This window comes from Scyliorhinus canicula, chromosome 19 (genome assembly GCF_902713615.1).
Source record: "Scyliorhinus canicula chromosome 19, sScyCan1.1, whole genome shotgun sequence".
Classification (NCBI taxonomy): domain Eukaryota; kingdom Metazoa; phylum Chordata; class Chondrichthyes; order Carcharhiniformes; family Scyliorhinidae; genus Scyliorhinus; species Scyliorhinus canicula.
The window spans coordinates 50,297,427-50,311,489 of record NC_052164.1 but is presented as its reverse complement, the minus strand read 5'-3'; the positions used below and the strand labels follow the sequence as shown (position 1 = coordinate 50,311,489).

At 46.2% G+C, this 14,063-nt stretch overlaps 1 protein-coding gene across 2 annotated transcripts in view; it reads left to right on the top strand.

Annotated features, from left to right (window-relative positions):
- The window catches only part of LOC119954225 (solute carrier family 15 member 2-like), a 201,950-nt gene that overhangs the window by 162,783 nt on the left and 25,104 nt on the right, over window positions 1-14,063 (top strand). For both annotated transcript variants that reach the window (XM_038779284.1, XM_038779285.1), the window contains exon 19: window positions 1,032-1,149. In XM_038779284.1, coding sequence (XP_038635212.1) covers window positions 1,032-1,149 — 118 coding nt within the window. The remainder of the gene's footprint in view (window positions 1-1,031; window positions 1,150-14,063) is intronic.

The following is a 14,063-nucleotide window of genomic DNA, read 5'->3' as shown; positions in this document are numbered from 1 at the left end:
GTCGCAGGCAGGCACAGTTCTAGCTGATTAAAGCCACTGTTCACTTCAACTCTCCGTCTTGAGTGAATTGATGGTCGCATCAAAGCCGTTGGTTTCCCCGTAGTGTGGGACCAGAAGATAATGCCACCGGCCAAAGACCTCCCACTGCCATGAAACACTCCACAGAGAGGCCAGAGAATCTCGCCCTCTGTTTGTATACCTGCTTTTCAGCTGGCCTCTGTTGGTAGCACCCTTGCACCTGAGTTAAAAGCTTGTGATGTTCTATTACAGAGTTCAGTTCATAACATTACTGACACACTACACTTATAAATAGAGAAATATGGATATGCTCCTGGGCTCCATTAATTCCACCAGGTCACTTCCTAACTATTCCAAACCAGCCTCCCTTTTCCTGACAGAGCCCTGGAGAACCCATGCTGCAATTTTTACAGGCTTCCAATTTCATGATGGGAAAGCCTGCTTTAATATGGTTATGATTGGCTTCTTGATGGGGTGGGCGCTCACCGTTTAAAAGCTGCCGCTATAATATTGAATTGGGGATGTATTCCCCCCTTTCCAACTCATCATGAATGTGGGGTAGGGTGTTAATGTTGAGGCCCATGTTAACATTTAAGAATGGGTTCAGAGAAGTGGATGATGGGATCAGGGAGAGCACATAGGACTCGGGTTACAATTCACAAGGTGGAGAACTACAGCACAGACCAATTGGGCAAAGCAGCTTGTTTCTGTGCTGCACTTTTTATGTAATTCTATACAATACAGGAAACCCTGAGGTATTCAGATTGACAAAACACACACACACGTGCACACACACCAGAATGTCCAAACACATATAAACACGGATAATATACACACACACGGTTATGCAGAAACAACTAACAGATTTGATACAAACCATACACATGTAACAATGCACTCACAACCTTGTTCTCTCTGAATGGATACTACTTCTGTAAAGTGAAGCCTTGAACCTTCTTCAGACCAATATGATTCTTCTGATGTAGCTTTGTCTTATGTGTTCTTTCCCTCAGTTGTACTCTACAGTTGTCAGGAGCTGGGTCTAAATTTAGACAGGTTGAAGGAGAGATCGACCTGAAGGATGGCGGTGTTTATACAATTGCTCTGTATCAAACTAATCACACCGAGAATGTAAGTATAGGAGGGCAGTGAGCACAACTCTCATCTAATATGCTAGGCTACATCAACAATGAACATCTTTGGTCTATCTCGGTTTCCTCCTTCATGTGAAAGATTCTTCAGAAATACAACTCTTTTTAAGCCCAAACAAGCCCAATACTTGAATACTGACCCATATTTGGGTAAGCTATTCTAACAGCTCTCACAGTCCCCGGCAGGAAATAAGGACAGGTCAATAGTTCACAGGCATTTTTCACCTTTGTTGTCCAATATCAGTAATGATCTTTCTCATTTCCCACGGGACCTTGCCTTCCCTAAATTATCTCTACTGTTGTAGTTATTGTTCCTTTAATCCAAAGTATCTTTCAAAGGGGAACTGGATATTTGAAGAAGAGAAGAATTAATTGTAAGTAACGGAATGGAACTAGGTGAAGAGCTGAAGGCTGTCACCTAAATGACCTCCTTCTCTGCTGTAAATATCTTATAAACACTCTTCTTTCAAAGTTGTAAATACCGTGTCCTACATCCCCTTAATCCTGCCTACTTCACAAAATAAACAAACATTATTTTACCCTGTGGTGACCCACCATAACTGTGTCTGTCATTGTTTTTAAAAAGGATTGAAAATCCTACTTTGCTATGGACAAGTCCTATAACAATGGGTTTGAACACTTGATTAACACCATACAGTTCAGAGACCCATGGCTGTATATTTATTTGCTTTTTTTAGTAGATAAATACAATCTAATGAGGAACAGCAATCAATATCCGATTGCCGCTCTACTCAAACGTTCCACTTTTTCGACTATGCTCCACATTTCTTGCTGGGTTTTCCGTGTCCGACTTTCCCAGAAATGCAGAGGACAGCATCCTTCCCAAAGCCACAACGGATTGCAGTAGAATTAGGGGAAGACAGGTGTCGCTGCTTATTCCAGCACCAGCTGATGAATGGCAAGTTTAAAGGTCCAGTTTGAATTTGTGAATGAATTCATGTTAGTGAGAGGTTTGGTGGCTGCGGCATGTGGGGATATGGTAGGTGGGTCAGATGGCAGGTATGTGTGGTGACAGGTGGGTGAGATGGGTGGGAACGGGTCAGGTTAGTTGGGTTGGGTCAGGAGGGCTGATCAGCTGCTCTCAGAGGTTGAAGGGGTCATCGTGAGGGCGAGGTGGTTAGTCAGGGCAGGGTTCAGGTGATTGGTCATGTGGTCAGGCGGGGTGGTTGGAAGAATAGTTGGGAACGGTAGTCCAGGGGCACATGGCAGGGGGTGTAGCCATCTAAGATGGCCACCTGCAAAGGACCATGGGAATTATGGCCAACCCAGGACTCAGACAGATAGAGTCTATGTGTATCTGAAACACACATAACCAGGCCTGATCGGAACCCCCGCTCGTTTGCATTTCAATGGCCCATTTTCCCAGGACAATTGGACTCCAATCAAGCAACCGGTACAGCCACCAACTAATCGGCGCCACTCCCTTTATTCAGAAAGCCCAACTACCAAGGCCAATGGCTGCACCCGCTCCTTTATTGGTCGAAATCGAAGACAGTGATCAGAACCCTGTCGAACTATTGGGTCCAAGGTTAAGGAATACCCCAAAGAGCGCAAAATCCCAGAGGGATGAAAGAGGACACAGCCCTGTGTTTTGTCTCTTGGATCCGGCCTGTGCCAACCCAATTGTAGCAGGAACAGCCAGCCAAGTTCAAGACCAACGATCACTACCCGACGGGTGAGCCCAGCGGAGACAGAGCCACTTCCTTCGAACCAGCCAAGTGAAATCCAGATAAAGGCTTATCCATTTGCACAGTGCCGGTCGCCCTGAAGTTAAGTATAGGTTATTGTAGCTGATAGATGTAGTTTAACTCGTAGGAGATATTGCATGTCGAGGTAACTCTTGTGTATGTAAATAAACCATCTTTTGAACTAACTAACTGGTTGTGTGGTCCTTTGATCGATATAAGGGAAGGCTTGTGGTTCACCAACATCATTAAATATTAGGATCAGTATTGGCGACGCTGTTGGGATCGAAACAGTCAACATTATTGGCGACTCTGGTGGGACAAACACCAACATTATTGGCGACCCAGGCGGGACTCGATTAGAAGTGACTTTGTCACTCCAAGAGAACCCACAAACTTTGAATCCAATTGCGAGGAAGAGAAAGAACCACAAGTGCAAGTCCCATATCGACCAAATAACCGAATTCCGGAAGTGTGTACTAACTCGCATGCGTACCTAACAGGAAGAGTAAGGTAAAATCGTTAGAATTGTGTACAACTATCGAGGGATTGTGACCCGGAAAATAGTTTAAGCCATTCCCGCTGTTCAAATCGCCGCCTTATTCCCCTGTCCCAAATTAAAAGTAGAGAAAGAGATAAGAGAAGTAATGGCCACTAAAGCAATGGAAAGATTGATAAATCCACAGGAACCCGAGGTCGCAGCGACCAACAGAGCAGAGCAATGCCCCATATGGGAGGAAGAGTTAAGGAAATACTTAAAGGGGAAAGGATGGCCCCTTTGGTCGAATTTTTGCGCTAATGATGAATCAGGTCCTGGAAAGATAGGACAGACTTGGTGGGAGAACCTCAGCGAGGTCCACAAGAGAAATGTAGGGAAAGTCAGAAAGCCGATGGCAATGGTGTCCTGTTGGCACAGTTGTGAGGCACAGAGGAGATTGTGAAGACAGTTAATTGAGAAGGAAGAAAAGAACGAGGGAAACAGTAACGAAAGCGAGAAGATAATTGAGCAACTCCGGGAACAGTTCACAGCTAAGGATAAGGAAATGGCCAATGTAAAACGTACACATCAATCTTGTCTAGTTCACCTTAGTAGCTTCTAGATCCAGTGCGATAAAGCCTAGCATACCACAGCACGCAGACCTGGTAAGAGAAGAAACAGAACAACAGGTCGCCCAGCTAACTCGCAAATGCGCAGATTTAAAAGCAGCTTTGAGAGCGCTCCACAGCTCCACTAAGGAACAGAGGCAGAGTACTGTTGACCATGCTAAATGCCGATAGAAGATAGAAAAGTTACAGTCGCTACTCTCAGTACAGAATGGCTTCAGGTACACTTTCGGGAAGGATTTCGATGAGGAAGATGCTTCCGATTGACAAGAGTTAAACAAAAGCATCCAAAGATATGTAGAGGACACGGGAAATCAAAATCGAGCCCCCCACGCCCCAAAAAGAAAAGCACCCGCATCACCGACTGCACAGGCAGCACACGCCCCCACTCACAGTTCGATCCCCATGAATCCGGTTACAACACAACACAAGTCATCGGATCAGGGTGAGCCTGATATCATTTACACCACCCCACTCTCCATACCAATTAAGAGTAGCTTGCATGAAAATTAGTCCATTCCAGCTGACCGCAGACCCGCACAGCTTCTTTGAGGAGGTGCGCCAACAAAACGTTATGTACGGCCTAGATGAGAGAGAGGAAGTAAAGCTAATAGTTATGAGCCTTAGCCAGTCTGTATGATCAGCTTTGCCAGAACCCCAAAATGTAGCAGGAGGAACTCTACAGGAAATGAAAACAGCCATAGAACATAGAACAGTACAGCACAGAACAGGCCCTTCGGCCCTCGATGTTGTGCCGAGCAATGATCACCCTACTTAAACCCACGTAACCCGTACACCCCATTAACCTTACACTACGGGCAATTTAGCATGGCCAATCCACCTAACCCGCACATCTTTGGACTGTGGGAGGAAACCGGAGCACCCGGAGGAAACCCACGCACACACAGGGAGGACGTGCAGACTCCACACAGACAGTGACCCAGCCGGGAATCGAACCTGGGACCTTGGAGCTGTGAAGCATTGATGCTAACCACCATGCTACCGTGAGGCCCATTAGAAGCCATATTAGATGCCATCGGGTATAACAAAGGAGATCCAGTCAAGGGTTTAAATCACTGCAGGCTAAAGAAGGGAGAACATCCTACCACATTTGCTGGTCGTCTATGGATTCATTTCATGTCAGTCTATGGACAATTGAATCGCGCATACCTAAATGAGGAGGACACCACTAAATGGTCCCGCACCTTAGTCTCGCATGCCACAGACGCAGGTCAAAAGGCTTGTGTAAACTATGACCCCGCAGACCACACACACAGTGAGGTTTGGGTATTGACTTTCTAGAGCATGGGAACAAACCCTACTGCGGCAGACAGATCAGGACGATACAGATGCAAACATGCACCCAGTCAGGATTAGCCAGGACCCAGCATGGATAAATGGGGGTAGACAGGAGGGACAGCACCTCAAAGCACAGGCACCACGAGGTTGTTAGAATTGTGGCCACATGGGACATTACGCCCGCGATTGCCAACAAAACCCCCCGAACCAGCACCAAAACCAACAGCCAAACCCCCTACCTAGGAACAATGTTAGGCCCATGCATAATGTTAGCGCCCATTCAGACGATTAAGGGTTTAATTTCCTAGATTGACGGTGTTCGGACTCCCCAACTTGGGTCTGTGACACACGCTGAGACAAATCAGCCGACCAGTAGTTACAGGCACAGTCTGGGGACATACAGTCGATTTCCTTTGGGACACAGGAGGATCCCGCAACACTTTGAACTCCTCCACCACGTTTCAACGGGACAAATGGCCCACCATAGACACCATCACCCTGAGTGGATTCACCGGCCACATACAATAAGGATATGTCACAGCTCCCATACCCATTCAGAGAGGGAACATTAGCACCAGACACCCCGTTGTCTTAGTTGACCTACCCCAAACAGCAGAGCACATTTTAGGCATTGATTTTATGAGCTCTCATAACCTCATAATCTAGGGGCTGGTTTAGCTCACTAGGCTAAATCGCTGGCTTTTAAAGCAGACCAAGCAGGCCGGCAGCACGGTTCGATTTCCGTACCAGCCTCCCCGGACAGGCGACGGAATGTGGCGACTAGGGGCTTTTCACAGTAACTGCATTGAAACCTACTCATGACAATAAGCTATTTTCATTTCATTTTGTTTGACCCAGTAAACAAAGGTAGCTGGTGAATGGCCAAAACAGCTAGGGCTCCTGCTACGCTCACAGTAGGGGATTATGAAAACAGGATTTGCTCAGTTAGGGACTATTGGTTTAATCCGCAAGCAAGTAGTGCAGACTAGACGATTAGAGAGGTCCTCATAAAACACAAAGCTTTGTTTGCACAACACAAACATGATTGTGGGACGATCCCAGGTACAATAAAGATTTCAGGTCCCGATCGAAAGCCGCAGCAAGCCGAGGGTGAGATTTTGAAGGTTTTTATCAGTTTGTTAGACCAAGGAGTTATTCGACCCATAGCATCCACAAATAATGCCCCAATTTGGCCCGTAAAAAAGCCCGATGGTTCATGGCGACTAATGATCGACTATCAATAACTTAATAAGGTAACCCCTTTAGCAGTCCCCACTGTTGCCATGAGTCCCGAGACCATGCTCAAACAGGAAGTACAGGCAAAATATTTCACAGTGCTGGACATCAGCAATGGCTTTAGGTCTATCCCGTTAGACAAGGCCTGCCAGTATAAGTTTGCATTTACGTTTCAAGAGCAGCAGTACACGTCGACATGCCTCCCACAAGGATTCCATAACTCCCCCTCCATTTTTCACTGACAATTGGCCAACAGAATTTCTAAATTTTCCCGACCCGAATGCCTAATACAATATTACTAGGCCTGTACTGCGATCATTCGGATGTAAGGTAAACCCAAAAAAGGCCCTGATTTTAAAGGAAAAGGTTCTTTATTTAGGCACCATCATCACCCACGGGAAGAGAGAAATTGAGCAAAAATGGATCGAGTCTATCGTTAAGTTGCCCCTGCCCCAAAATGTCACTGCACTCCGGTCATTCCTAGGTTTGGTAGGACATTGCAGAAATCAGAGAGATGGTTTTGCCACCAAAGCAGCCCCAGAGCTCCTTAAAAAGGATGTCCCATGGGAATGGATTCCGCATCACACAGACGCCATTGATGATTTAAAATGCACCCTCGGCACAGCCCCTGCTTTACAGTTCCAGACCCAGACTTGCCCTATGCCATAGAAAAAGCAACCACCGACCGAACCCTATCAGCAGTACTCTTGCAGAAACGACATGATCACTTAGGACCCGTAGCCTATGCCTCAAGAGTATTAGACCCCATAGAGCAAGGATTCTCAGCTTGTGAATGGCACTTTCTTGCAGTCTTTTGGGCAGTACAGTACTTTGCATACATCACAGGCCTTAACCCAGTCACGTTCTTGACCTAGTACACCCCCACTCAATTATTACTAGACGGTAGATTAAAGGACGGTTCAGTCAGCCAAATCAGAGCAGCTCGCTGGCCACTACTGTTACAAGGCAGGGGCATTACGGTAAAACGTGCCAAGACCCACACATTGCTGGCCGATAATCTCCAATATGCAGGGATCCCACATGAGTGCCAGATCATAGCAGTCCAGCACCACACAGGACCCTTTATCCCAAAGTCACTACACCCACGAGCAGGCAGTAAGACACAGGATTCCCAAACCACAGAGAATGCTTAAAAAATTTATGTAGACAGTTCTTCCACAATCAAAAATGGAGTTAGAATTACTGGGTGTGGAATTTACGTGGAAGATGCGAAGGGAGGCCTACTAGAAGAGATCTCTTTAAAATTGCCCGGCCACCTAGGTTCACAAGCAGCAGAACTCGCAGCCATAGCCTGTGTAATTCAGCATCCCGACTCTTTTCCAACCCCCGCAGACATACACTCGGTCAGTCTGTATGTGTGCAACAGCTTAACAGAATTCCTGCCCCTGTGGGAATCTCAAGATTTTGTTTCAGCCGATGGAAAACCCCTACCCTCTGCCCCGTTGTTAAAACACATTCTCAAGACAGCCTCAGACCGCACATACGGTATTATTAAACTAAGAAGTAATCATTGCTCATCCCCACCCGGTAATGTAAAGGAGGATCACGCCATGGTCACTTTTGGCAGCCACACGAAGGCGAACAGATACACTCAGTCCAGGTTTCCCAGACCAATATTGAGGATCTATCTAAAGCCCAAAAAGCAGATGACACTCGCAAACAGGTTTTAGACGGCAACTTCCCAGCCCCCTATGATATATGGAAGGACTCACTGACTGTACAGATCGGCATAGTTTTAAAAAAACTGAATTTATGTGGTCCCCACCCAGGACAGAAACCAGCTCATTTACCAATTTCATGACTCACACGGACATCCGAGGATAGTTCATAGAATTTACAGTGCAGAAGGAGGCCATTCGGCCCATCGAGTCTGCACCGGCTCTTGGATAGAAAATACCATTGCCCATTTAAGACCTTTGTGTTGGTGGCCCGATTTAAAAAGCAATGTAACCCATTATATCGAGAATTTCCTTATTATGCTCAGAACAATTCCGAAAGTTACTCAAAGATGCAAAATGTTTTAACAATTTTTGGGATCAGGTAGAAATTCCATGCAGCATATCACCCCCAATCCAGTGGCATTGTCGAGAGAATAAATCGAACTTTAAAAGCGACCATTAGGAAGATGGTACAACAGAACAATATTACGTGGGACACGGTCGTCCCATTTGCTCTCATGCTTATTCGGAACACCGTTTCCAGTTCCATAGGTTTCGCCCCCCACACTTTCATGACCGGACGGCCCATGAAGGGTATTGAATATTTATTAGGCCTCGATTTGGCAAGCCCTGCAGTAACCGCCCTCGCCCACGAAAAAGCAGCACAACAGGTTACAGATAACATTAAAGCGGCACAACTCACTGCAGCTGTCCGAATAGGTGCTAGAAAGTAGTTGAGTAAAGCCTGCTTTGACAAAACCGTCCACCCGTAGAGTACACAGTCGGTCAGCAAGTAACGGTTTCACTTTACAACCCCAGTTATTTCCTCTCCCCCAAATTTGCAGGACCCTACTCAATTTCCGACAAAGTGAGCCCCTCCGTGTACAAGATAACGTACCCCAGCGGTAAAACTGGTGGGTTCCACATCAACCAACTCAAAGTCTACGGAACCCAATGAAGCCACTCCCACCACATCTCTCTGGCATTCGGAGACGATTCCGCCCCGCCCATCGACAACCTAGTCTGAATCCTACGCCAACCCTCCCCCAGCCATGCCGGCATTTATCCCTTGTCCACGCCCACAGACCCGAACCTGTCTCTGCACACATGTACAGACTTCCCCCTTGAACTTGACTCCGATGACAGTGAGAGCCTCCCGGATTTGATTACTATCCCGGAACACTGGCGTGCTCTCTCTGCCACCAGTCACCCCAGCCCCCGGAACCTGGTCTTAGATATCTTTGATCCCCTATATGCCCTCCCACCGCCACAGCCACCGCCCGACCACAGTAACTTGCCCTCTACTCCCACTGCCCCTACGCCTTACGACAAACAAGCCCCTCTTTAGCACCACGACAACTCTTACAGACTGGTAAGGTACGACGATTCGTACCATCCGACGGCCCACGAGGCCAAGGCACAGAAACTGCAGACACGAGTCTGGCAACCAGTAGATGGTGATGATTCAGATACTGACTCTCATTTCGGTAATGCTTTTACAACACTGTTTGGTACAGACCCTGAGATGTCCAGATGATGAGAAAGAGACACCGCCTAAGTATTAAGGTGTCCAAGTTCTGATGGAGCCTGCCCGCCTTTTTCCTTCTTTTTTTATCTATATAGTTTTAGCTCATGTCGCCCGACACACAATTACTCTTCTGATTCGAGGGTACGATACCCAATGTCTGTTAAAGGCACAAGTTTGTTGAGAAACAGATCACTGTTCTCCCAGTCTTTATGACAAGTTTCCACACGACTACAAACTCTTACCGTCCACCCAGGGAGGGAGTAACGGCACTGATCCCCGTCCTACTCAGGGATTCCACCCATTCTTATCCCACAGCGGCCCACACGCACCTCATGTTCCCATAACTTCATACGCTCTGGAATGGTTCTCTACACTCTGCATTGTCTTTGGCAGGCCTTAGTTTCACCTTCTCTACTCTCTCTTTGGTTGTGGTATAAAGAATGCATTTTGCCATGTTCCATATGCTCACCCCTTCTTTCCTTTACCTTCCACGACCCCCTGGTCGCTCCCCACCTGCTATTTACACATATGACACAATTGGTTGCTATACACGCTGCTACATAAGAACATAGGAACTAGGAGCAGGAGTAGGCCATCTGGCCCCTCGAGCCTGCTCCGCCATTCAATGAGATCATGGCTGATCTTTTGTGGACTCAGCTCCATTTCCCGGCCCGAACACCATAACCCTTAATCCCTTTATTCTTCAAAAAACTATCTATCTTTACCTTTAAAACATTTCATGAAGGAGCCTCAACTGCTTCACTGGGCAAGGAATTCCATAGATTCACAACCCTTTTGGTGAAGAAGTTCCTCCTAAACTCAGTCCTAAATCTACTTCCCCTTATTTTGAGGCTATGTCCCCTAGTTCTGCTATCACCCGCCAGTGGAAACAACCTGCCTGCATCTATCCTATCTATTCCCTTCATAATTTTAAATGTTTCTATAAGATCCCCCCTCATCCTTCTAAATTCCAACGAGTACAGTCCCGGTCTACTCAACCTCTCCTCATAATCCAACCCCTTCAGCTCTGGGATTAACCTAGTGAATCTCCTCTGCACACCCTCCAGCGCCAGTACATCCTTTCTCAGGTAAGGAGACCAAAACTGAACACAATACTCCAGGTGTGGCCTCACTAACACCTTATGCAATTGCAACATAACCTCCCTAGTCTTAAACTCCATCCCTCTAGCAATGAAGGACAAAATTCCATTTGCCTTCTTAATCGCCTGTTGCACCTGTAAACCAACTTTCTGTGACTCATGCACTCATGCGAACTACCTCTGAACCCTGGGATGAAACTGGAAAAAACTGGCCGCCCTGAAATTCGGCTGGTTAAGATAAGCCCCGACCTCCCATGGTTGTGATTCAAGAAAAGACTGGTCGAAGAAATTGTCCGACCACTCCACGCATCGACCACAAGCTGCGAGAGTCCCTGTACTTTAAAAATTTGCATTTCTTGTCTCTCAAAATGGTGTTTCAAAAAAAAAAAATGAGGGAGTCACATATGGTGACAATCATAACAGGTAATTGGAGTAAGGAGAGAAAGACTAATAAAACGAGATATTAACCGAAGATAATAACAGATATTATGCTTGCATCCCCAGGATTACACGGATAACAGAAAACACAGGATGAAACAAGGACTGCTGACATGCGTTTGGATCATCGCTGGACTTCTGCAACTGCGCGCGCAACGGACCTTTGTTACACACCCCACACCAGCCCCGAACACTATCACACAACAGGCCACCACCAGCCTGGGCACTACATCACACATAAAGACAGACATCGAAACCCCCACCTAGTGCGAAAACATTGCCAAATATAGAGGCCCTTCTAATAATTGCAATAATCTGCAGTGTCATTCAGAAACTTTGACTCCGTAAATTGCGAGCAAAAGCCTCCCACTCCCCGATATACAGTCTGAGCCCCCTTCTTTGGAATTCAACAAAATTACCAATTGCTGCTAAGAATAAACCATGTATCTCTTTAACTTTATTAGGATTAGGTAGAAATGTGGTGCTGCTGTTTAAAATTTTGTACTGTATATAAGTTCTTTGATATTCACCAGCAGCATGAGAGTAGTGTTAGCTAGAGATCAACTGTGCAGATAAATTAAATGTTTTATAGAGACCTGATTATAGTAACTGTTAGAGATGAATTAATTTTTAAATGTATTAATGAAATATTAGGTAAATGCCCCAAACTGTAAGATAGAGTAGAGTAGAACCTTGCCTTGACCAAGGGTGACCGGTCCACCAAGGATGAACAGGGATTGATCATGTGATCCACCATGCTTCGCGTTCAGGATCAAGAGGACAGGATGTAGCCATCTAAGATGGCCACCTGCAAAGGACCATGGGAATTATGGCCAACCCAGGACTCAGACAGATACAGAGTCTATGTGTATCTGAAACACACGTAACCAGGCCTGATCGAAACCCCCGCTCGTTTGCATTTCAATGGCCCAATTTCCCAGGACAATAGAACTCCAATCAAGCAACCGATACAGCCACAAACTGATCGGCGCCACTCCCTGGCTCAGAAAGCCCAACTACCAAGGTCATTGACCGCTAAGGACCAACCCAGCTACCAAGGCACCCGCCCCTTTATTGGCTGAAATCGAAGACAGTGATCAGAGCCCTGTCGAACTATTGGGTCCAAGGTGAAGGACCGCCCCAAAGAGCGAGAAATCCCAGAGGGATGAAAGAGGACACAGCCATGTGTTCTGTCTCTTTTGGATCCGGCCTGTGCCAACCCAATTGTAGCAGGAACAGCCAGCCCAGTTCAAGACCAATGATCGCTACCTGACGGATGAGCCCAGCAGAAACAGAGCCACTTCCTTCGAACCAGTCAATTGAAATCCAGATAAAGGCCTTATCCATTTGCACAGTGCCGGTCGCCCTGAAGTTAAGTATAGGTTATTGTAGCTGATAGGTGTCATTTAAATCAGAGTAGATATTGTGTTTGCATGTCGAGGTAACTCTTGTGTATGTAAATAAACCAGCTTTTGAACTAACTAACTGGTTGTCTGGCCATCCAAGAGGATGGCGCCGGAGCGAGGCGACTCTCTGCAAGCTCTCCCCAACAGATCCACTTTTAACTTTATTTATACTCGTTCTAACCTTTTAAAAATTAATTCTAAAGCTAACATTATTACTAACCTCTCTCTTTTACATTGTATATATTGTGTTGCCCTATTATGTATTCTCATGTATTTTCTTGAATTCTGTTTAATTCCCTTTTCTTCCCATGTACTGAATGACCTGTTGAGCTGCTTGCAGAAAAATACTTTTCACTGTACCTCGGTACACGTGAGAATAAACAAATCTAATCCAATCCAATCCAATTTGATCGATATAAGGGAAGGCTTGTGGTCCATCAACATTAAATATTAGCAACAGTATTGGCGACGCTGTTGGGATCGAAACAGTCAACATTATTGGCGACTCTGGTGGGACAAACACCAACAGGGGGTAACAGTCAGTGTGGATGATTAGGGTGGGGAGAGGGGGTCAGTTAGGTACCCAACAGTTGGACTAGGATTTGTATGTCTAACAGTTCCTGGGTAACTACTGAGGTAGATACTGTGGAACTGTCTGAAGTCTCTGACTTTACATTGACAGAGGATCCCGGGAGCAGAAGACTTGGCCTTCGGAAGTTGAAAACTCCTGAGTGATTCCCATGAAAATCTATGCATCAGGAGTTCTGTGGGATCCTGATGCCCATCTTGGGCTGTATCTTGAGTCTCCAATGATTCAGAGACCTGATGATCCGGGTCATTGGCACTGAAACCAGCCATTCAAGCCAACTACTCTACACTGATGTTTATACTCCACATAAATCTTCTCCCACACTTTTTCATCTTACCCAAATGTAAATCCTTCTTTTTAGACCACAAAGGAGTCAATCGAATTGGTACAAAAGAAATATTGATTCCTTGTAACGTGAAGGTATTTACAATAAACATCAGATCCCAGCCGGGTCTGTCCTGTCGGTTCCATCCTTGGCCGACTTTATACTGAACTTATCCATAAATGGTCTAGGGTTTCTCCACCCCCTCAGCAGGAAAGCTGGTATTCAGCAAGATTCATGGGGATAGTGATTGCTCCCATCCTGTACGTCTCGTTTGGGCTATAAAATCTCTGTCCGAAGACTCTATTGACGACTGTAGAGTAGGAAGGTGCCGGACTCTCTTTGCACTTCGGATGAGCGACAAATTCTTGCCTTGCCAGTGGTGTCCACATCCCATGACCGAATAAAAGAAACGAAGCATCCTATTATCGCTGGCTGGCTCCTGGCCTGTACAATATTGATCCCCTGCTGCAGTGATGGCACCATA